The sequence below is a fragment of the Mus caroli genome, unplaced genomic scaffold (assembly GCF_978045245.1).
Source record: "Mus caroli unplaced genomic scaffold, Mus_caroli_1 scaffold_9, whole genome shotgun sequence".
In the NCBI taxonomy this organism is placed as follows: domain Eukaryota; kingdom Metazoa; phylum Chordata; class Mammalia; order Rodentia; family Muridae; genus Mus; species Mus caroli.
In genome coordinates, this window is record NW_028227264.1 from 119,387,474 (window position 1) to 119,410,324 (window position 22,851).

The following is a 22,851-nucleotide window of genomic DNA, read 5'->3' on the forward strand; positions in this document are numbered from 1 at the left end:
TCCTTGACCCATCCAACTTAATCAATTCTATCTCCCACTCTTCCACAAGACCCCCTGTCTTAGTCAAGGTTTCTATTCCTGAACAAACGTCATGACAAGAAGCAAGTTGGGGAGGAAAGGGTTTATTCAGCTTACACTTCCACACTGCTGTTCATCACCAAAGGAAGTCAGGACTGGAACTCAGACAGGTCAGGAAGCAGGAGCTGATGCAGAGGCCATGGAGGGATGTTCTTTACTGGTTTGCTTCCCCTGCCTTGCTCAGCTTTCTTTCTTATAGAACCCAAGACTACCAGCCCAGGGATGGCACCACCCACAATGGGCCCTCCCACCCTTGATCACCAACCAAGAAAATGCCCCACAGCTAGATCTCATGGAGGCATTTTCTCAAGGGAGGCTCCTTTCTGTGTGATGACTCCAGCTTGTGTCAAGTTGACACACAAAACCAGTCAGTACAGCTCCCCATACTCCTACCCCCAGTTTGCCTATGGGTCTCTGCATGTGTTTCCATCCACTGCTGGATGAGGCATCTCAGGGTTCCTCACCTTTTCAGTCAGTGTAGAGGAACTAGTAAGAAAGGCACAACAGAAAGACTACAGGGGCTGGGGAATATCGCTTGAGAAAAGCTTGCTTGCCTATCATAAGCAAATTCTAGACTCCATCTGTGGAAAGCTACGAAGGCAGGGGTGAAAAGAGATGGTCCTTCTTGATCTTACACATGCACCAGCTGAGTCATCTTCCTGAGAACCAATCTGTACCTGATCAAAAACCTGAACTGAGCCTCCCCAATGATTCTGTGTAAATGGAATACCACCCCCCCCCATGATATGTTAAATTCCGTGTAAATGTAATACCCTTGCATTAGGCCTTAAGGAAGCTTACGTTTAGAGAAACCCTGAAACAAGTTATAATTTCAAAGGATTAATCGAATCCAAATCCAGCAAGGCCATGTTTTTAGGTATTGGGGCTTTGGGGTTTTGTCTGTTCATTTGTGGTTTGAAAGGAAGCTAGCACTCTTACACTGACCCTTGATCTGCTCTCCCGATTGTTCTACGCCGTCACCGGACACACATTTGATACTGTTTTGACTGCTTTGTAATGTTTTTAGTCACTACTTGGTGCGAGCGTGCTGTGATATCCAAGCTACCTTGAAGGTTGAGCCACTCCAGGTGGCAGGGAGTGCTAACAGGACCCAAAGATGGATGGTTATATTAAACTTACATGCAAGAAATGTGGGCCACTCTGTCCAGAGGGCTCCTGACAGGAAGCTGTGGATGATGTCCACCAGATGCCTTGGGCATGTGAGACCTTTGGTCCACAAGTCAGTTTGCTGTGAGATGGGGGTGGGGGGCGGGGTGCATCTCAGGAAGGCTTTCTGCTGACATCGCAGTTTCATATCCGAGGCTCAGTTTGTGTCAGGCAGAAAGGACACGGTGTCTAACTTAGGTAGATGTTCTGGCCTAGGAATTGTTCCCAAGGAAATTACCTGGGCACTAGAGGACCCAGGGTGAGGAGGTAGGACCATAGGGGAGATTTCCTCACATCCAGGAAAGGCCTTTCACAAGGAGCTCGTGTCTGGAGGAGAACCCAAGGGGGCTAAGATTAGAGTCACAAAATCCAAAGAGAAAGGATCAGCCCTCAGTGTGGGCTCTTGGGAGCCTTTGAGTGCTGCAGGATGTGCAGTGTCTCCTGCTAGGGACACAGGATGCTTTCTTAGTTCTGAAGCTTTCTTGGGACCACAAAGCAGGGCTTAAAAACAAAACAAAACAAACAAACAAAAACCCCCAAAAATTGGATATGCTAGTGAAAGTAGGAGTATTTGATTATCTTAGTTTTAAAGAAGGAGCAAGTTAGATTTGAGGGTGCACAGTAGCAGAGAGGCGAGAGATTCCTGTAAGGTGTTGAGATTTAACGGAATAGACATTAATAAAAGGGACTAGAGTAGCAATGCTCCCCAGTAATGCTTCCCCAGTAAGGTGGTATTAATACTATTTGACAGCTGCATATTCTGAGGGCCTGGATTTTAGAAAAGGCGTTAGATTCAGGAAAGGATCGTAAAATGACATAGCTATAAATATTCACTTCACATCAAGTAATGATCCAAGCCTCTGGCAACTAGGTTTATTTCTATTTAGAAGAAAAAAAAATACCAGGGAGGCTAGAGATGGCCTAAAAGGAACAAAAGTGATGATGGATATCATTCTTTTAAAAATGATGGTATTGGTGCAATTTAAAACGTAGGACTCTCATAATCCATTTAATACTATCAATCCCATTGATTAAAGATGGCTGGTGGCTCCAGGTAGACCATCCTTGATAAGGGAATTCTGTTCTTTTCAAAAGTCTTTCATGCAAATGTTAATGGTCAGCTGCACATAGTCAGTTAATGGTCAGTTTTGCACATAGGTTATTTTTCTGTTGGACTCCAAAGAGCAAACATCTACGTTCCCTGCTGATGAATGGAAACTGCTTAAGATGATATGAGATTTATGAATGGAGAGAAGATGCTACGGCTGGGCTTAAAAATAGTACAAGTTATTTTAGAATCCAGCTTGAAAAACTTTTCATATTTTTAAACTGTGTGTGTGTGTGCACATATGTGTGAGTGTGTGTATATGAAAGAGAGAGCGTGTTGTGTGTGTGAGTGTGTGTAGTGTGTGTATGGTGTGTGAGTATGTATAGTATGTGTATAAGAATATGTAGGTGTGTTGTGTGTGCATAGGTGGGTGTATGTGTGTGAGAGAGAGAATTTGTATGGTGTGCGAGTATGTGTAGTGTGTGTAAGGGTAGGTCTGTGTGAGTGTATGTGGTGTATATGAGTGTTTATGTATTGTGTGTGTGCGTGTATGTGTGTGATTGTGTGTGGTGTGTGAGTGTGTGTAGTGTGTAAGAGTGGGTGGGTGTTAGTATGTGGTATGTGAGTGTGTATTGTATATGTTTGAGTGTGTGTATGTGTGTGTTGTGTGTGTGTGTGTGTGCACGTGTGAGTCGGATGACAGCTCTTCAGATGAGCTTCTTTTCTTTCTACCATGTTGACCCTGAGGAAGGATCTCAGATTGCCAGGTCTCACACATTCACTCACTGGCCTTTAAAAGACTTATTTTTGGGGAAAAAAATCAATCAGAAGTAGTGGAGAATAACATTAGGTGACCAATTCGTATCCGGAAAATGTTAAGGAAGCAGCTTACACACTATGGTGTCTTTCCTCCAGAGTGAGCGACTGACGTTGGCTGTCTGCGTTTCTGGCCACCCACCTATGTCTCCCCACCGCACGTCCGTGTTAGCTCCCACGAGAGATGTCTCGCGTGCGATGGAGATTCCACAGCAGATATCAGGTTCTGGTGACTGTGCCCTGACAGGGCTGGTGCTGGCAGATGAAGATATGAGCTCTGCCTCTTGTCAGTTTGTGAATGGGGCTGGGAAGGGCTTGTTAATTTCCTCCTCTTCCGAGGAGCAGAACCCAGGCCAGATTTGCATGTGGAGAGAATGGCTTAGGAGAGGGCTGTGTGGGGAAACAGTATAATAAGGTTCATTGAAAATAGAAATACTTGGCTGTGCTCGCTTTTATTCCTGGTATCTTTAGAAACAGTCTTGACTACACTGCTCTCTAGCCAAGGCAGTTTTTTTTTTTTTTTTCTTGAGTGGTTAAAGGGCTTGGAACTCCATCTGCTCAACTGACCAAACTCCCCCAAGCCCCTTCCCTCTCCTTCCCTCTCTCTTTCTTGCATCCCATCTACAAACCAGACCTGCCTTGACCCTTAGAGATCGGAAAAGTGCCAAACAGACCTTTCCAGGTAGATCAAAGATCTGCCTCTCATCCCTAGCCAAAACTACAGTCCCTCAGCACAGGGAGCCCTGTTCCTTCACCTTGCGTGGAAGCCACCGTTGAAAGAATATAGTAGATGATACACACATCTCTTTGTAAAGTCAGAGTGCAGGCATCTCTCGCCTTTCCTGTGACATGAGACCCATAGCTGAGAAGCAAGGGGTGGAGGGACCCGCACTGGCTAGAATGCACAGCCTTACCCTGAAATAGCATACATTGCACAGTGCTTAGTGTGAGATTTATGGAATGGCTCCTCTCGCAGCCTTGTCCCCGCTTCCTCCTAGTTCTCCTATCTGCTGCTTTGTTGCTACGAAACAGCCTTATTTTATAAGCCATTGTGATGGAGCAGGGGAGGAGGCTGTGACTGGCAGCAGCGGCGGTGGTGGTGGTGGTGGTGGTGGTGGTGGTGGTGGTGGTAGTGAACTGCACGGCACAGCTCTGCCAGATGACATGTAGCGGACCTCTGCATCAGCCAAGAGGAATTAAGCTTTGTCACTCCCCACTGGGACTACCTTTCTCCTGGTATGTGCGCAAGGAATTCACATGCTGCCGCTCGCCGCTGCAGCCACCAGAGCAGAGCCCCTGTGTACACTTTGCCAGAGAGCAGGGAGCAAGAATGATAGCTGTCTCTTTTAAATGCCGCTGTCAAATTCTAAGGCGACTTACCAAAGGTACGGTACTTTTCCTCCTCCTTCACCGTGCGTCTGCCTCCGCAGCCCAGAACCACAGCCGAATGGCTGTTACTTTCAAATATGACTGCCTTTTACAGTTTATTGTCGGGCAACAAAGAACTCAGAGAAATATGTACAGATCTCTCTGTATAGGTGGATTCCCCAGGTCTGTGGTGGTTTATCCTGGCTGGGTTCATGCTGAAATTGTGTGTGTGTGTGTGTGGGAGGGGGGGAAGCTTGTGTGATTTTTTTTTTTTAATGACTTCATTCCTTGCTGAAAAGCAGATGTGTCTGGGTCTGGTGCTGAAGTTATTACGGGAAATCGTCATTTTGCATGCTGATTATCTGGTCAAGAGGAGTCAAGTGTGCATGACTGTCCTTTCTGTGGAACACATACTAAATGCAGCTGGCAGCTTCTGGACCCGCACAGCTGCTCAGTCCACAGAATAATTGTTTATTAATTCCTCAAATCTCATGAGCCTTTTACCAGGACAGTTTTAAAATTACTAGCTCGTTCATTCTCTCTCTCTCTCTCTCTCTCTCTCTCTCTCTCTCTCTCATATTCCCCCCAACCCTGTGTGTGTGTGTATGTGTGTGTGTTAGAAATATATGTCCAAATACATTAGAAAATTCAAAATTATTTGGTCCTCTGTGATATTTGAAGAAGTTTATTTGAAAGTAAAAATACAATCATGGCCTCATGCCTTCACTTCAAGATTTACTGGCTTGAAATCATCTCTCTTAGAAGTCTAAAACATTAGTGACATCTGTGTGACACTTCAAATGTGCTTTTTTTTTTTTTTTTTTTTTTTGTCAGCCTAGTTGTACCATCTGGTTTGCTTGTATACATTCTATTTCAAAGTTAGTGAATGGCTCCTTTTACTGTTTCAGCCTTCTAAACATGCAGAAGGGCGAGTTTCCCTGGCCTGTTTCCCTTGGATACATCTTTAGAGAAACATGTACGACTGAAGAAGAAACTTTGGTCTGCGGAGAAAGAGGTGGCTGGAAATGCCTTTCATTTTCAGCCTGTAATCAAGTACCGCCGAGTAATTAATGGGTGTAATTATGTTCTAGAAGCCCTGAACCTATAAATATGTTAATGGACGCCATTTCTATCAGTTTAGCCTGACATATCAGAGTTCTTTGATCACCAGCAGTGCAGCTAAAAATGCAATTAATATTTTATTTGGCAGAAGAATGAGCATAAAGTAAATAGTGACAGATAGGCCTGACATCAGTAACGGGAAAGAGAATAAATACTGTATACTAACTTACTGAGTGCATCTGAAAATTCCGGAGATAGCAGAGATAGCGCAATGGCCTTTAAGAGGGGGGAGGCTATCTCTTTCAAATTAGGCTATTAGCATAAGGTTGTAAATTAGGTTGGGCTTTATCCTTTCCTGTTGGTACAAACTTACTGTTCCTGTTTGCAAGTCATGATTAAAAGGCTATCCTTTATGTTAGAGACTTAGCTAAGACAGGTATCTCATTCAAAAACTTCTTTTCCTAGCTGGGCCCTTGTTTGTCTTGGTGTCGAGAGGTTAATGGTCTTAAAATACTAAAACAATAGGTCTATTCATGTGAATCAGAAATTCTTTTATAGGTTCAACATTCAAGGAAGGAAGTGAATCCAAGTAATTTTTAGTTCGTAGAATTAATTTTTTTTCCTTTTTTTTTCCTGAGTCTTACAGAAGTCTCTATCTGCTGCATTGCAAAGAGATTTAACCATTTTTCCAAGTTAGTTGCTAAATGCCTAGACAACTGGGGAGAGTATGGATCCCTTTATTCCAAGTGGCTACTCCACTTTGCTCCCAAAATCTTTATATATGCTCTTCTTTAGTATATGACTGCCAATTCGTCATGAAAACCTCCCTGGATATCCCCTTGTCTTAACGAGACCATTCTCTGTATTTGGCTGGATATTCAAATGTTTGCAGAAAGACCCCCTGAGTGATACAGCCCACACCTTGCCAATCACGTGCAGCCTTGTTCAAGTTCAAGACCCAACCGTGCTACCTGTTGTTCCAGAAACACTCACTGAGTCCCAGAATCCACCCACAGCCACGCGTTCTCCGAGGCTATAATAATGAAACAAACACGTGCACGTAGAGCCTTGAATTCCCCTTTTCGGATGTTTTGGGATGCCGGGGGATCTATCTTTGAATGAGGTTGCTTTCTTGTCCATTCTCTCTGTCCACATGGCTCACACCCAGTATCCAAATGCTTGCATCTCTTACTCCCATTGAGGGTTGAACCCAATCCTCTCTTTTCCAGACGCTTAGCACGGTGTCTTGTGTATAGAAGACACTTAGGAAGTGTCTATTAAAAAGAATTGGATGTGACTGAGGCAGAGCATTTAATTATTTGGGCCTTCTTAGGAAATACTTCAAGAACTCTACCTCACTCTTACCCAGATCTTACGGGCAGGGAGGCTGGCTTCATGGCTCTAAAACCACCTTGTTACATGAGGCTAACTTGCTTAGCAAAAAAAGCAATATGGCACCTGTATGGTTTCTTAATTCTCTTAAGGAGAGTTAAGGAGAAAGGGATGCATTTAAGGGAAAGTTTGCATATCAATCCCACAGTTTTAGTACTTGGCTTCATCCTTGCGTTCGTCGTCCGTTAGCCACTTATTAAATCCCTACTCTGAAGCTCTAATGTTCCTGGAACTGATGGTTTTTTTTTTTTTCATAGTAGAAACTGGATTCTGTGTTTCATAGGTGCATCAAGCATTTCTAGTCAACATACTATTGAATAACAACTAGTTTTCTTTCATTGGTATTATAATAGTAATATGTATCTTCTAGATTGATCTTTGAGCCATCCATATAGACACAGGAACCCTGCAGTCTTAGTTGGGTACATATTTCAAGTAAACTTAGCGCTTCTCAGATTGGGAAATTGAATTATTTTTGTTTTAGTTAAGGCTTCAAACAACTGATAGATATAGATTTAGAGATGGAGAGGGAGAGGGAGAGATAGAAGGAGGGGGAGAGAGAGACAGAGAGACAGAGAAATCTGTCTGGTTTAAAGGTTGAATGGATATAGAGATGAATAAAGATGGAGATAATAAGGGATAGGTATTTACAAAGAGTGTGTGTGTGAGAGAGAGTGTGTGTGTGAGTGTGTGAGTGTGTGTGAGAGTGAGTGCATGTGTGTGTATATGTGAGTGTGTGTGTGAGTGTGTGTGAATATGTGTGTGTGAGTGTGTATGTGAGAGTGTGTGTGAGTGTATGTGTGTGAGAGTGTGGGTGCATGTGTGTGTATATGTGAGTGTGTGTGTGAGTGTATGTGTGTGAGAGTGTGAGTGTGTGTGTGAGTGAGTGTGTGTGTGAATATGTGTGTGTGAGTGTGTGTGCAGTGTAGTTGCCTTTTCATGTCCCCAATCATCAAAGAAAATAACTTTGACCCCAAGTCTGAACCCACATTTTGACAGGCGCATTGACTCACAAAAGGGCCAGCCACTGTCTGCGCTGTGGCACCTACTATGGGGGACTATAGGAGGCATGCCATCTTTTCTGTCTCCCTCCCCCTGCAATGAGGCATGCCTACAGAATCCCTAGCCTTGGAGCCAAATCCCAAAATAACACTTTCTCAGCTCTCCAGCAACATATGACAATGGAATTGCCTTAATGGAGACAAAAGGGCTTCAGAGCACCTGCCAGCATGGCTGCTTACTTGGGATGCCACCTTTGCACTTAAGGGGCGCCGTGCCTAAGATGTGTGTCCTCAGAGAAGCTTCTTGTGGCGATTATGTTTTTATTTTCCCTTGAAATACTCTGGCCCTGTATGCATGCAGTCCTGTTGTGTGACGCCGTGTCCTTCTCAGGTGCTACTGGTTTTAGCTGAGAGTCCTGCATCCTCACGCCATGCTGACTATGGCATTTCCTTGTCCCATGCCTTACTCAACCGAGGTGACCTTCAGCTAACTAATATGCATTGACCTTCCCCAGGAGACATGGCTCTGGTCAGTTTTAGTTCTTTCTTTGTTCTACCGCATATCCCTACATTTCTCCTAGCTCAAAACTCATGTCAAAAAAAAACCCTCTGCCTTCACACAGTTTCCAATGGTGTTTGTTTGTTTGTTTGTTTGTTTATTTCATCTGACCTATGTGGTATTTTATTTTCAGAGTGATTTAACTTCTTCTCACTTCCCAAATACACATATGATCTGGAATAAAATGAACTGTCTAAGACTCTGTCCCATTAACGGATCGCTGGCAGCTCTGTTGACCTTCATCCCAACGGGGCATCCGAGGGAGATGCTTTTGGCCGATGTCCAACTGTCCCCTGCTGTGTATTCTGCTTCCTTTTTGCCCTCACTGTCTTTCTTCTCAAACTCCTTCTCTCCTGCTCCCTGGACTGCTGGCTCTGAACAGAGTGTGGAGCTGGTATGTGGGGACCACACTCAGATTCTCTTCTTCCTTTGCTCAGGACACCTACCCCAGGGCTGCAAGCGTTGTGCTTGAAAGGTCAGACATCAATCTAAGCCCTGTCTCCAGGGAGAACGGAAGCCCCACTACTTCAGACAGCCAGCAATCTTGTTCTTAATTCTCTCCTGCAAGGACAGTCTCACCGAGGCGTGCCTGGTTATCTTTTGAAGTATTATTCAAGCGACCTCTAGGTCTCTTTAGACTTAGACTCTCTGACCCTTGTCCAGTGTATAAAAAAAAAAAAAACCTTATTGAGAAATTAATTTTCTGTGGATAACCCCAATCAAGTAATAATCCACTGGAAATTTTGTTTTGGTAAAAGAAAACATTTGCTATAGCTTCCTAACTGCAGAGCCTCTTGATCCAAGGAGAGCCGAATCAGCCATTGAGGGCAGCATCACACAGCATCATTGTTGGCTGAGCAGTGGTTCCTTGTATGACAAGCTCAAATTCTCCGTGCAGGCCCCTTTGCACTTCCCCATCTGTCTGTGTCTGGTCTCATGACTCCTTCAGCATTCTCCTTTAATGCTCCCTCTTCTACTCTGTGATAGGATTCAGAATTGATTATCATCTGGGTGGAGAGGACTGGCTCTCTGCTTACTCTCATTTCTCCCATCGGCCCACGCCCGTCCCTTCTGCTAACCCTTCCTGGCCTGTCTGTCAGACCCTGCCATTTGGAACAGCTTGCCTGGATCTCTCCACCTCATTAACGTTCCCGCCCTTTTCAAACCTCACCTGATAACACATCCTCTCCTCTTCTCCTCTGCCCTTAGCTGTCAGAAGTCGTTTGCAGGATGGGAGACAGCTCTGTTGGTAAAGTGGTTGCCCTAGCAAGCGTGAGGACCCAAGTTCCAATCCCCGGCATCCTTATAAAAAGCTGAGTCTTTTTTTTTTTTTTATAACAACTGAGAGATAAGGAAGGACAGGCGGTACCATTCCTAGAGTTAGTCTTACCAACTGTAACCTAGTGAGCTCCAGATTCAAGGAGAGATGGAGAAAATAAGGCTGAGAGTAATCAAGGGAGATGCCTGTATCCACCTTCTCCTCAAGTGGAACTCTCTGCACGCGTGACCTGGTCGCACACACTTTTAAAGGGAATTCATTTAACTTGTTTTGCCTTCTATCTTACCAACTGTTAAAAAAAATTGTACACAGTTGAAAACGCTTCACAAAATGTGTTATTCACTTAAGCTTTGATCCCTTGCTAGGGCAGGAGGCACACACGTAGGGAGGCCTCATGGGAACAGGAGAACTCCGCAACAAGATCCTGGTCATGGGTTGCCGTTCTTACTCGTGTTGAGATGGAGTTGGCTGTATGGGAGAGATTTCTTGCCGAGCTTCTGACTCGTCTCTGAGAGGCTTTGGTGGAAGAGGGCTTGGACCAATTTTTTCCCTAGTGGCCTGAGATTTTCCTTTTATAAAACAGGTTAGGCTGAGCATAGCGGCGTGCCTGCCTTGCCTCCCTCTTGTGAACAGGAATTTGGTGTTGGAAATGCTTTCCTCCTTCGGGGCAGCATCCGTCCATCAGCCATCAGGTGCAATACTCAGCAGTGCGTTATATGAAATCATCTGCATGTGAACAAAAGGGATTTCTGTTCCTGCTGAGATGACTGGAGCTGACAAGGATGACAAGCCTGGCCCATTACTGAAACAAGGGAGAGAGCACTTTAACATAGGTACTCAATTTATCTGTCTCATTCAGAGGGAAATGATTAAGAGGAAGAACAGACGTCATATTAGCTCACACCTACTAAGTACCTACTATCAGCCAGTTACTACTCCAGACGCCATCTGCAGACTAACGCAGCGATCGCTCATAGCAATGCTACACTAGAAAAAGCAGCAGTTAGAGAAGTTGAGGGACGTCTCTTAAGATGGGAAGATGTGGAGGAGACAGAGAGCTAAGAAGCCATGCTCCATTTTGCTGTTATCTTTTCTATTGGGGGGAAGGGAAAGAAGGGAGCTATGGAGCTGTGAGTGGAACCACAAAGGAGACCACCCAGAGCAGTGCTTCAGGAATCCCCTCCCCCACTCTACATGGACTAGGGGAAGGGAATATGCAGATACAGAAGATGTGTGAGGCTGTTGAGCTCTCTGCTGCTAGGACACAGCAAAACCTGCCAATCATCCACATGAGTCTCGGCTTCTTTCTGAACATTAAAACAACACGTAGATACTGTCTGTTGTGGGTGGTGAAGTAGACCTAAAAGGCCAGCATGTGGGGGGCCAAGGCAAGAGAATCAAGAGTGCAGGACAGTCCTGGAACTAGAGAGAGAGACTTGGTCTGAGGGAACACACACACCATATTCACACATGCATACATACACCACATACACCATACACACACACACACACCACACATACACATGAGCGCACATACACAAACACACACCACACACCCCACCCCACATATATATACACACACACCATATATACACATGCATACATGCATATATGCACACACACACCACATACACATACAATCACACACACACCACATCACACACCCATACACATACCACACACCACACCACACACACACACACACACACACACACACACACACACACACACATACACGCTTGTACATGCATGCCCAAACTATTCTACATGGCCTCAGGATTATTAACTGTATCAAGATTGGGGTTAATTCATTTTAAACATTTATTTTCGTGTAAAAGTAACTTCCTTCTGGCAGAAATACAGGTTTTAATAATTTCATATCATCTGAAATTTTGAGGGAAAAGGCATGCTTTCTTTTAGAAAATAATTGGATTCTGAAATGTTTTATTATTTAAAAGACAGTAACCACATTTGGATTCCATCTTCTATGTTAATCCCTTAACAGTATTGTCCCATCTACGTGAGATTTGGATGTTATACAGAAAATTTTTACTCTTTGCTTTACATTATTTACAGAAGAAGAGAGTTTGAAAACTTTCTTTTGTAGCTATGCTACTAAAGTTCCAACATCATCTTTAACCCAAAGATAAAACACCCCACCCCCCAGTGTTAGTCCCACATAGCACCTTAGAGAATGCTAGGTCACCTCTCTGATGAAGAGAGAAATGTTGACCTTGGTCCCTGGATCAATGGGGACCTCAGGCTGTTGCTGCTTGCCATAAAGCCAGGCGTGGGGAAGGGGGGCGGGGGGCTCAAATCCATGTGTTTCTCAGTAAGACTTAAAATTACGCTAAGCATTGTAGTATATTTTCCCCTAAATATTTCCTTATTCTTAGTCACTCTTGTGCATGTTGTGTATCTACTTTAATTCTGTGTGTGGCATACCATTACGTAATGGTTGCATTATGATGCATCATGTAATGATACATTACATTATGGTGTGCACGCCCAGGTTGTTTCTGGTTTTTCAGGGTAGTGAAGGGTATAGTGTGGAGCGTCCCTGAAAGGGTCCTTGATGCTGTGTGGAGGTATATTTGTACGTTTTCACTTTCAAGTTTGCTGATACCTATTTCCTAAGGAATGAGAGGGAACGGAACCTATGCACTCACCCGCTGCTTCCTAAGCAATAAATAAATAAATAAATAAAAATAAATTGTAAATAAAAATAAAACTTAGGGCGAGAAATCATGTTCTCAAGCTATACGATCCAAAGACAAAGGAGGAAGGAGCAAAAGGAGAGGTGTCTTTGTAAGTCGGTCACTACTGACCTGTGAGAGAGCAGCTTCAGCAGAGGAGCCCTGCCCAAGACAAATTGAGAATGTTAGGTGCCCCCCTAAGAATGTGAGACCATTGCATCCTACTGGCAAGACTGGGAGTGGACGTCTGGGCGGGTGGCAGCGAGAAGGTAGATGATGGTGTCACAGACAATGTTGTTCCTGGAGAGGAAGGATCTGGCCTTGCTTTGCTTGTTTGTTGGTTTGTTTATTTTGAAGGAAGAGGTTGAGTAAAGACAAATTGGAAGGTGAAAACTGAAGAGTGACATTTCCTATACCAAAATAAGCCAGGTGAGGGTGAAGGGCAGCACAGGGTGCAGGCAGAGGTAGGGAAGGCCAGGAGAATAAGTGTCTTCCCCGCACAGCTGCGGGAAGCACAGGAACACGCGAAGGATCTTAACTAGCTTGACTTTATTAGTAAATAAAAGAGCCCCCAAACTTGTATTTTTATAGACCCTTAATGCAAGAGTTTCTAAATATCCCTCTGCACTGAAATCCCCCAAGAGCTTAAAAAATAACTGTGTGTAGAGGTTATGATTTATTTGTCTGGGGTGGTAGACTATACTGTAAAATTGTTAGCTGAATTCCTTAGGTGACACTGTTGTATAGAGTTTGGGAGCCCTGACCTAACTGTCCAGGGAGCTTAGTGCAGGCTAAGCCTTTAGGATAGGGCTTACTTCAGCTGGAAGCCGAGGACTTAAGAGCCAGGAGGAAGAAGTAAGACTCATACAACCAGGGAAGCTGCCTGGTTGATTTTGAGGAGCCCAAAGCCAAATTATAGCAGCACCAGGTATGGGTGAAGTCATTAAACCTCAGAGTAGAGCAAAACTGGCTGAGTGAGGTGGAGGATGGGAGAGCAGGTCAGAGGAGGGACAACTAACACTCAAGCCCTGAGAGAAAGCTGTGTGGGAACCCACTACTGTAACCACTTCCCAACTTTATAGATATATATGCAAATAAACTCTGTGTGTGTGTGTGTGTGTGTGTGTACATACCACAGTGTGTACATCCAAATGTGTGATAATACATTGCACACTTCTTTGGATTATACTTGACAGGAACGCTGTTGATAATTAGCTTAGGTGCTAGAGGAACGTTTTGCCTGTTCCAGAACCCCTTCTGACTTGTTCATCAAAGGGTTCCCTTAGACCCGTCCAACAAACATTTCAGGCTGTTGCCACTGCTCTTGATTCCCCATCAGAATTTGACCATGAGAGCCTATTGTGCATACTTGAGTCTGTCATTGCAGATGGCGAAATCAAGCTGGTACCAACCTAGAAGCCCCTTTCCTGCTGGCTAGCTTCTACAGTGCTGGAAGGTAGTGTATATACTCCCAGAGCACACAGTGAATTATAACTCTTATCCTACTATGAGCCTTATAGTCTGCAAACAATGACTAACCTGATAGGATATGCCCACTGATGTAATAGTGGCACTGATGTTGCGGGAGCAACCAACCAACTTGACTTAAGGCCAGCTCTACAAAATGGAACTCTTTCCTGGCACAATTAGCCTGGGCCAAGTACTCATGGCTGAACAGATAGCAGTCACTAGAGGAAAACCTACTATTTCTGCTCTGCTAAATTGACACGGCACAAAACTCTTTCCAAAGCACTTATCAACATACACACATATAAGTCCAATTATCAACCTTCTTCAGAAAGGCTTCTTTGTGTGGTAGATGGCAAAGTGGAAGCTAAGAGGCTGTGGAGGACCAGCCTTAAGTGGGGTGTGTATATAATACCCTCCCCCCTGCAAGAGGAATGAGCCAAAGTGTTCTCCGATACCTCGGGGCCTTTGTACACATGAACGCAAGGCTACGACTGCATGCATAAGATCTCCCCACGGTTAAGTCACACAGAATTTCAGCATGGATGGAATCTCACCTCCAGCTGAGGAACTATGGTAACTGATGGCTGCTGAGGGAGAGAGTTTGTTTTCTTCAAGGACACAAACAGCCCTTGAGACGTCATCATGCTTCTGTAGATGGTCCACACTCATGTACATACGGGCAGAACATGGGGGTGTTGTTTGATTGGTTGGCTGCTTGGTTTTTGGTTTTTTTTGTTTCTTTTTTTTTTTTTTATTTTGATTTTTTTTTGTTTTTTCCCAGGAAAAGCACATGAAATTGGGAGAGAAAAGTCATCAAAGCAATAGGGGGAGAATTAGAGGGGATGGATTGAGGGGAATATTTAGCCAACACACATGCACAAACACACAAACACACACACACAATCCTCAAGCAATAATAAAATATTATAAGTAACCTGTAAGCCCTGCTAGACTCCAGTGGAACAGGCAACACGTTCCTCGAGCACCTAAGCTAATTATCAGCAGCATTCCTGTCAGGTATAATCCAAAGATGCATGCAATGCATTATCACACATTTGGATGTACACACTGTGGTATGTAAGATATAGATTTAAAATGGTAAGTCACACACGCCCGTGTCCACTCCTTAATCAGGTCTGGGAACACAGCTTAAGCCCTAGCATAGCTTCAGCAACATTGAAGGGCACGGTTGCTGACTGATTTCCATGCTTACCTTGTTTGCTGGTCCACCAGTAGGAAGTCTTCAACTCCTGGCAGTTGGTAGCAGCGTAATCCAGAACGACTGTCCAGAGGGCTATGGGAAGGCATGTCTTGTCATCATGTGACGTGTCTGCTTTTACTATCTAGGGTAAACTGATGCCTCCTATCTCCTTACCCAGGAAGGTCTTTGAGGAGATAGTAGCTAAATGCTGTAATCCAAGCAGTTGTCAGGCAGAGGCAGGAAGCTGAGGAGTTCAAAAAACACATTGGCAACATAGGGAGTAATTCAGGCAGTCTTCAGGCAGAGAGGCAGGAAGCTGAGGCATTCAAAGACCACACTGCTGGCAACATAGGGACACTGGGACAGACAATGTTCTTTCTCAAAAGGGGGATGAGGGGGAGGGGAGGTGAAAAGGGAGGAGAGAGAGAGAGAGAGGCAGAGACAGAGAGACAGAGGCAGAGGCAGAGGCAGAGGCAGAGGCTAAGAGAATGAGGACTAGCTGCTGAAAAGCAAGGTTGCAAACTCCTCAGTTTGATTGTGTGGAGAACACTGTGGTTTTCCCATCCTTCCATTCTCCATTCTGTTACTTACCTTCTTCCAACCCTACTTGTGGAAAAAGTTCAACTGCTCCAAGATTTGCCTCCCAACTGGCTAGCACTCCAGGCCTGCACTGCCCGCTGGGCTTCCTGTAAGCCTAGTTTTTGTTTGTTTTTGTTTCTTTATTTTTTGGGGGGGTTTTGTTTGTTTTTTGTTTGGGTTGTTTAATAACCTTTCAGGGTGTTTTTAATCACTGGAGGAAGTAAGTCCCCAAGGATCACGTGATCACATATGTGCCTCTCCTTACACCTACTAATTTCCCCTTTAACTAGCTGGGTGTTCCTTGCCCTCCTTCTTCCCTCCTCTTCTCAGAGTCTGCCCTAGCTGTCTGGAGGAAGGTTCTGGCAGGAGGCCAGGAACACCAGGAGGCTGGAGACTGAAGGACGAACTATTGTTAAATTCTGCATGACAGAATTCCCAATTGACTTCAGCCTGGGGAACATTTAGGGCCCCACAGAGTTTCTGATTGAGTTGAGTGTTTTCTGTTCTACTGAGCAAGGTGACTTGTACAGATCAAAAGTCAACTTCATTTAATGCCTTCGCCTTCTAAGTGGTCTGTTGATGAATTTGGTTCATAAACTGTGAAAATTCAGTTATAAATTCCCAGGATTAAATCAGTTCCCACGAGCGATTAATTCCTGATATCCTAATGTGTATTTTATTGGTATGCTACTTATTTGTGTGATTTAAATGCCCGTCTCTGCAATTTTAAAATCTATACAAGAGATAAAAGCCAAGGGTGTACACACTGACCACAAACGCTTGCTTATGTTACCTCTCAAACAATGTGTAAGGGAAAGGCTGGTTCTAAAACTATAAGGAAAATGGTGTTCAAAGATTTTTTTCAGAAGTTTTTCGAAGATAAGAAAACAGGCAAGCCAAGGCTTAATTTACAGCCCAGAGGGAACATGAGAAAAATGACCTGGAAAGTTGGATTTAGCAATGGAGCCACAGGCAAGATACAAAGTGAAACAAAAGAGTGCAGTGTGGGGGGTGGAGGCAGGGATGAGGGCAGGGCAGAGGCTGAGGGGCATGGCGGGCGGGCGCTGGGTGAGGTCAGAGAAGCACAGAGGCAGAGAGGGAGAGAGGCAGAGAGGCAGAGACCTGGGTCTGTTTTGGAAGGAAGGAGCAGCCTGGGAAGTTTAAAGGCCATCATTATAGGACATCATCACCCCTATAATAGGACAGTCTCAAAAGTCATGAGTCATGGTGGCCCCCAGAGCAAAGCTTACTGGCACAGTCTGTGATGGACAGGCAAATATACACCCTGTTTCTATTGCTACCTGTGGCCTGCCCTAGACCCTGCTTGCCCTTCTAGGAGGGTCTGATGAGGAAACCCAGGCACTGTGACCTCACCTCACTACTTTCCCTTCTCATGATTTAACTCTTTTGTCTTGCTGTTGTTTTTATGTGTGAGTTTATCCGTTTCCTTTTCTTGTTTGTAAGAATCAAATAAAAACATCATAACATTTAATGGGATGCTATTTAAAATTAAAAAGAAAGCATTACTGCTACATGCAGTTGAGGGATGAGTTAGTCAGAATAGTTATTGACTCTAGAGAGGATGAGAGGGAGGTTTAAGGGGTACAGACCCTCATGTATTTTATAATCTGATCTGTGTGACGTGTGTGTGTGTGTGTGTGTGTGTGTGTGTGTGTGTGTGTATACATATATAGCAAATGGCAGTTCCTTCAATTGTTTATTCTTGGTCTGTGTGCTTTTGCATATGTAAACTCTGTTTAAATCAAAAGATACTTTTAAGTCGAAAGTTTAAATAAAAATGATCCTTAGGAAGCAAGGCATTGCATGGCAGTGCTCACCTGTGATGCTAGCAATTGGGAATGGAGGCAAAAGAAACAGAGCAGAAAGAAGTTCAAGACTAGCATGGGCTACAGTCAGCCTGACCCTCAGCAACAGAACAAAACAAAAATAATGAATAAGTAAATGAGTAAATAAATAAAAAAGACTTTGAGTTATTATTTCAATTTTATAAACAAAGCTAATAGAAGATCTTATACCTGCCAGAATGGAGAGAGATGGTGTAAATGAAATAGTTTTCTCCCTCACAGATTAGGGATAAACACAATTGAAAATGGATAAGTGATAACACTCATTTTTTTGAATCTTTCAAAAGTTTGAAAACTGAAATAGTAAAGAATTTTCCTGTTGAGGAACAGAAATGGGGGAGAAAGAGACAAGAAGGAGCATCCATCTTTTACTCTCCTGTGCCGTTGACATTCAAAAGACAAATGCAACAGGAAGAAGCCTGCCTTCTGCCAGGAACAATAGCTGCCATTTCCCTAGTGCCTGCCACCACAGAGGTGCCAAATTCAACGTTTCTTCCATCTTATTTGTCTCAATTAAATCTTCACACCTCATATTCGCTCCCAGGTTTATTAAGATGAAGCTTATTAACCCAGTTCTAATGATAAGGGAGTTAAACATCAGGACACCGAATTATTATTTTAAAAAAAAAAAAAGGATAAAACATTACTGAGGAAAAAGTTTTCAGGTGCCCAGAAAAGGTTTGTGATGGCCTTGAGTTTACATTTGAGTTTCCCAGCAGCCAATGTGCATCAGGTAGGGGTGCTTTTATGATGCTTATTTTAAAAACTTATCACACTTGTGTGTGTGTGTGTGTGTGTGTGCATGCACTAAGCATATGTGTGGAAGTCAGAGGACAACTTGCAGGGTTTAGACGTCTCCTTCTACCATGTAGGTCTCAGAGCTAGACCTCAGGTTGTCAAGCTTGGTGGCAAGCACGTTTACCTATTGGGCTTTTACTCCTGCCTTCTCATTGAGTTTTTGCCTCATTCCCTATTTAGAAGCCATAAGAGCTCACCACTGCCCAGTAATGAATTCTAGAAGGAAGTGTGACCACTAGTAGTACTCCTGCTCTGTGTGCACGAAACTATAATCATGACATCACAAATGTTGTGTGTAGTTTTTGCCTACCCTGCTTTAAGCTCCAGGCAGACCATGCTACCAGCCTCCCACCCAGAGAACACTGGATGAAAAACACAGACACACACGTTACTCAATTTCAAACTGCCTTTGTGGTTCAATGGTTGGGTGCTAATCATCTCCGTGGCTAGCTTGCCCTTCCCAATACTCTTAGCTCAGCATCTCTCAATCTGCCCTCAGCTTCAGTTGCTCAGTCACCTTTAGTCTCAGCTCAACACCCTGACCTCCGGCCTGGAGAAGAGGCCTATGGCCGCTCTGCCTGAGATCTCACATGGCTAATCACCTTTTGTCCCTCTGAAGCGTGGTGACACCTCTCCTCCAAACTCATGAGTAGAGACTGGTGTTTTGACTTCTGGAGCTCCGCCCCAGCATCCCCTATTCTCTGCTCTGCCTAAAACTAATTCTGGTAAATGCTACTAGTCCCTCAGTCAAAGATGAGCTTTGTAACTTGTCTTGGAATACATAACATCCTTTGTTATGCAGAGGCAAAGTTTTATTAGCATATTAAAGGTGCATAGAAGTTAAATAAAGCTGATTAATTTCGTCTGACCTACCATGGTCTTAATTTTACTTAGTGGCTGGACTATTTTCCAAGTAATCCCGACTTTACAGCCAGAAGCCAGACTTTAGGCATCATTAGTATACCTCCATAGATGTTGGAACTTCTGGAGAATGAAGGTGCCAGTCCTTAGCAGTTCCTGCCCCAGTGGCTCCCACACTTTTCAGATATACACTTGGCAAGACCTGAGAGATGGAAAATTCACAATTAAATTTTGTGACTCGCCTCTAGTGCCAACACTCTCTGGTACTGCTTATAAATCTAGACTTGTGTGTTTTAGAATCAACTTGAGTAAAAAGGCAAAGTGTGCCCTGTTACCCAAAAAAAAAAAAGTGGAAGTCTGACAAATTCTTTTCTAGACAGAAAGCCCTCCCACACACATCTACAAGGGAATCGTCTGCAGCATGTCTGCCCATGAATTATACTCCCTCCACACAACATAAGCCCCCACAGTGCAGGACTCTGCATTTGAGTCTATCCAATCATTTCAAGTTTGTTCCCAATTCTGTTCACAATCCATGAATCACAATGGAGATGATTCGACTCAGTAGCATTTAAAGGGCAGCGATCACACCTAACCTCTGAAATTATGAAAGACATAGATGACCCTCGGCTGGCTTCTACCTCTGCAATCAACTCCTCCCAGAAGAGCCTGCCTAACGAAGCTCTTCGCTTGGCACACCTACCCACCCACCCGAGTGAGATGAATTTCCAGAAATGTCCGACGTTTCATTGCTATATCAAAGGGTGTTGTCAAATATTAACATTTCTATCGTCAGTCTCCGTCTGAGTTCTTTAGGGCAATGATTAATCAATACATTCTGATAGTGAGACCCTGGTATTGATGATAGATAACGTTCAGTTTAGAGGGGCCTGGGGGCGCTTTATTCTAATTGATCTCAAAAGATTTTCCCCATTGTCTTCATGAAAGGTGAACAGGAGGGGTGCTCCACCACTTAGAATTAGAATTTGACCTGTCAAATAAGCGTTCTCCTCCTCACTGGCCCTGACAGGAGTATTAGGGCGCACCTTTGGAAAGAGCATGAATAGTCTGGGCTTCAGCCCAAGATCATACAGCTTCACTCCGAGACAGTCCTGTTTGCAGAACTAAAGGCTAAAAGGATCAATGAACACAATATGTCTAACCTTGTCTCGGCGTGATCAGTAAGAGCAGCAATCAACAGAGGTTCGTTAATGTGAGATATTAGATTGAGTGGCACAGGCTGACCATTCTGTTTTTATGAAGAAACGGGGGAGGGGAGACATGGAATCTCAATTACTCTGGTAGAATGAGGAAATTTTATGAGCTCTTCCTTCAATACTTAAGGCAGTTTTAAAAAATATTTTAGGGCTGGAGAGATGGCTCAGTGGGTAAGAGCACCCGACTGCTCTTCCAAAGGTCCAGAGTTCAAATCCCAGCAACCACATGGTGGCTCACGGCCATCCGTAATGAGATCTGACTCCCTCTTCTGGAGTGTCTGAAGACAGCTACAGTGTACTTACATATAATAAATAAATAAATCTTAAAAAAAAATATTTTATATGTTTGAGTGTGTTTTTGTGAAGATGTGTGAGTGTGTGTGTGTGTGTGTGTGTGTGTGTGTGTGTGTGTGTTTGATATATTTATTGCAGTATACCTGCCTGCCGTAGCATATGTGGGGTGGTCAAAGAATTATTTTGTGGAATCAATTCTCTCCTACTTTTGAGGGTTCTGGGGAATCAAACTCAGGTAGCCTGGCTTATATGATTCATATCTTTCCCTTCAAAACCAAGCTTTTGGTCCCAGTAAGAGAATTTTTGTTGTTGTTTTCATTGAAAAAATTTCCATACACTCTATTCTGATTGTGCTGTCATGTCCTCCATCTCCTCCCAAACGTTCTCCACCTCTCAACCCCATGCCTTCTTTCTCCCTCTCTTCATAAAAAAACAAAAACAAAAACAAAAACCAGTCATACAAAAAGCAAAGCAAAGTACATTAAAAGTAATAATAACAAATACAATAACAAAGAAAGCGAAATCAACAGACATATGCATGTGTGCACACACGAGCACGCACACACACACACCAGCCAGAGAATTTTTTTTCAGGTTGCTATTTGACAGAGTCTAGGAAGAGATGCGCTTGTTAATCAGAAGGTATAGGAAGCATAACATGAAATGATTTATTTAGTCATCTGAGGAAAGCGTGTTTCCCTACATCCTCCTTGAGAAGTTCCAACACCGCATCAGCATCTTCACACAGGAGCCAAAAGTTATTTGCAGAAATTCACTAGAACTCCTGCTCCTTGCAAAAGAATGTGATCCTCCAAAGGCCCTTGAAGTTGAACAGTTGTGAGTGACATCTTCTGTACTGGGAAGTTGTTGGGCATCCCTGGATGGAAAACTAGGGAAGGATGCTCAAGAGGAAGAATCAAGGTGAGGGAGGAAGGCAGTGCACAGCTATAGACTGTAGTCTCAGAGCACCAAGAAGGCAGATACCCATCAGCGCTGGCTACACAGACAATCCTCTCTAAAACGTCAAATTGCATGAAATAAGTCCCGCCCTTTATTGAGCCAAGTTCCTCCTCTGAACCATGGGATGCTCAAAATGTTTCAATGTACGACTTTTGTTAATTCTTCTGAGGATGAGTAGTGTCAGTCTACATACATAGGTGTAAGGGTAGCATAGGATTAGAGAGCTGAGCTATCTTGTTGAGGCTACAATGGGAACAACTGCATCTTTGTTCCTGTGAAACCAAGACCAAAGTACCATGGCTGTGGCTAGACCTTGGCTGACTGAAACTTTCCTGTCCCAACTGGTTCTGATTGTAACATCTCTGAATGGCTGTACTAAGTCACAAAGAATGCGCATAGAGTGAACAGTCATTTTACTTAAAATATCTTAAGGACAGAGATGGAAACAAAACCAAATTTCTGGTGGTAAAAATGGAATGAAGGCCATTTTGAAGATGTGAGAAGGTCCTCACATCGGAAGATGTGAGCCGAGCCCCGGTAAAGCTAGTGGGGGACTCTGAGACATCAGGTAAAGCTAGTGGGCGGACTCTGAGATCTCAGGTAAAGCTAGTGGGGGGACTCTGAGACATCAGGTAAAGCTAGTGGGGGACTCTGAGACATGAGGTAAAGCTAGTGGGCGGACTCTGAGACATCAGGTAAAGCTAGTGGGGGACTCTGAGACATGCTAGTTTGGGGGAAGAAGAAAAGACGTAAGTCATCTGATTGTCCTGTCATTCTAGAGAAATCCCCAGTACAAAATACATGTTCAATGGAAGGTCCTCTGAGATTTAGAGAAAGATTACACTGAATTTTCCCAGTAAGGCTCCTCTAGGAGTGGAAAGTAGAAATATCAGGAGGAGTGGTCTCTTTTAATTCTGTTGGCTTTCTGGTTATCATAAAATTTGACACAGATTTCATTTCCACAGAACCTGGTTTAAAGAGTCAGCTCTTCCCACACCTTCCTCTCTCCTTCCCTCCCTCCTTCCCTCCCTCCCTCCTTCCTTCCTTTCCTCCCTCCCTCACTGCTCTTTCCTTCTTCCCTTCATCCTCCCTCCCTCCCTCCCTCCCTCCCTCCCTCCCTCCCTCCATGACTATGGGTCA

At 44.0% G+C, this 22,851-nt stretch overlaps 1 protein-coding gene across 10 annotated transcripts in view; it reads left to right on the plus strand.

Annotated features, from left to right (window-relative positions):
- The window catches only part of Grip1 (glutamate receptor interacting protein 1), a 639,981-nt gene that overhangs the window by 359,064 nt on the left and 258,066 nt on the right, over positions 1 to 22,851 (plus strand). For 5 of the 10 annotated variants that reach the window (XR_015048471.1, XR_015048472.1, XM_029482634.2 and 2 more), the window contains exon 1: positions 4,237 to 4,494. The exons of the other annotated variants lie outside the window; for them this stretch is intronic. Coding sequence is in view for 3 of the 5 variants with exons in the window: in XM_029482634.2 (XP_029338494.1) it covers positions 4,269 to 4,494 (226 nt within the window). In the remaining 2 variants the exon portion in view is untranslated. Of the gene's footprint in view, positions 1 to 4,236; positions 4,495 to 22,851 lie in introns of those variants that run through there. 10 annotated transcript variants of the gene reach the window in all.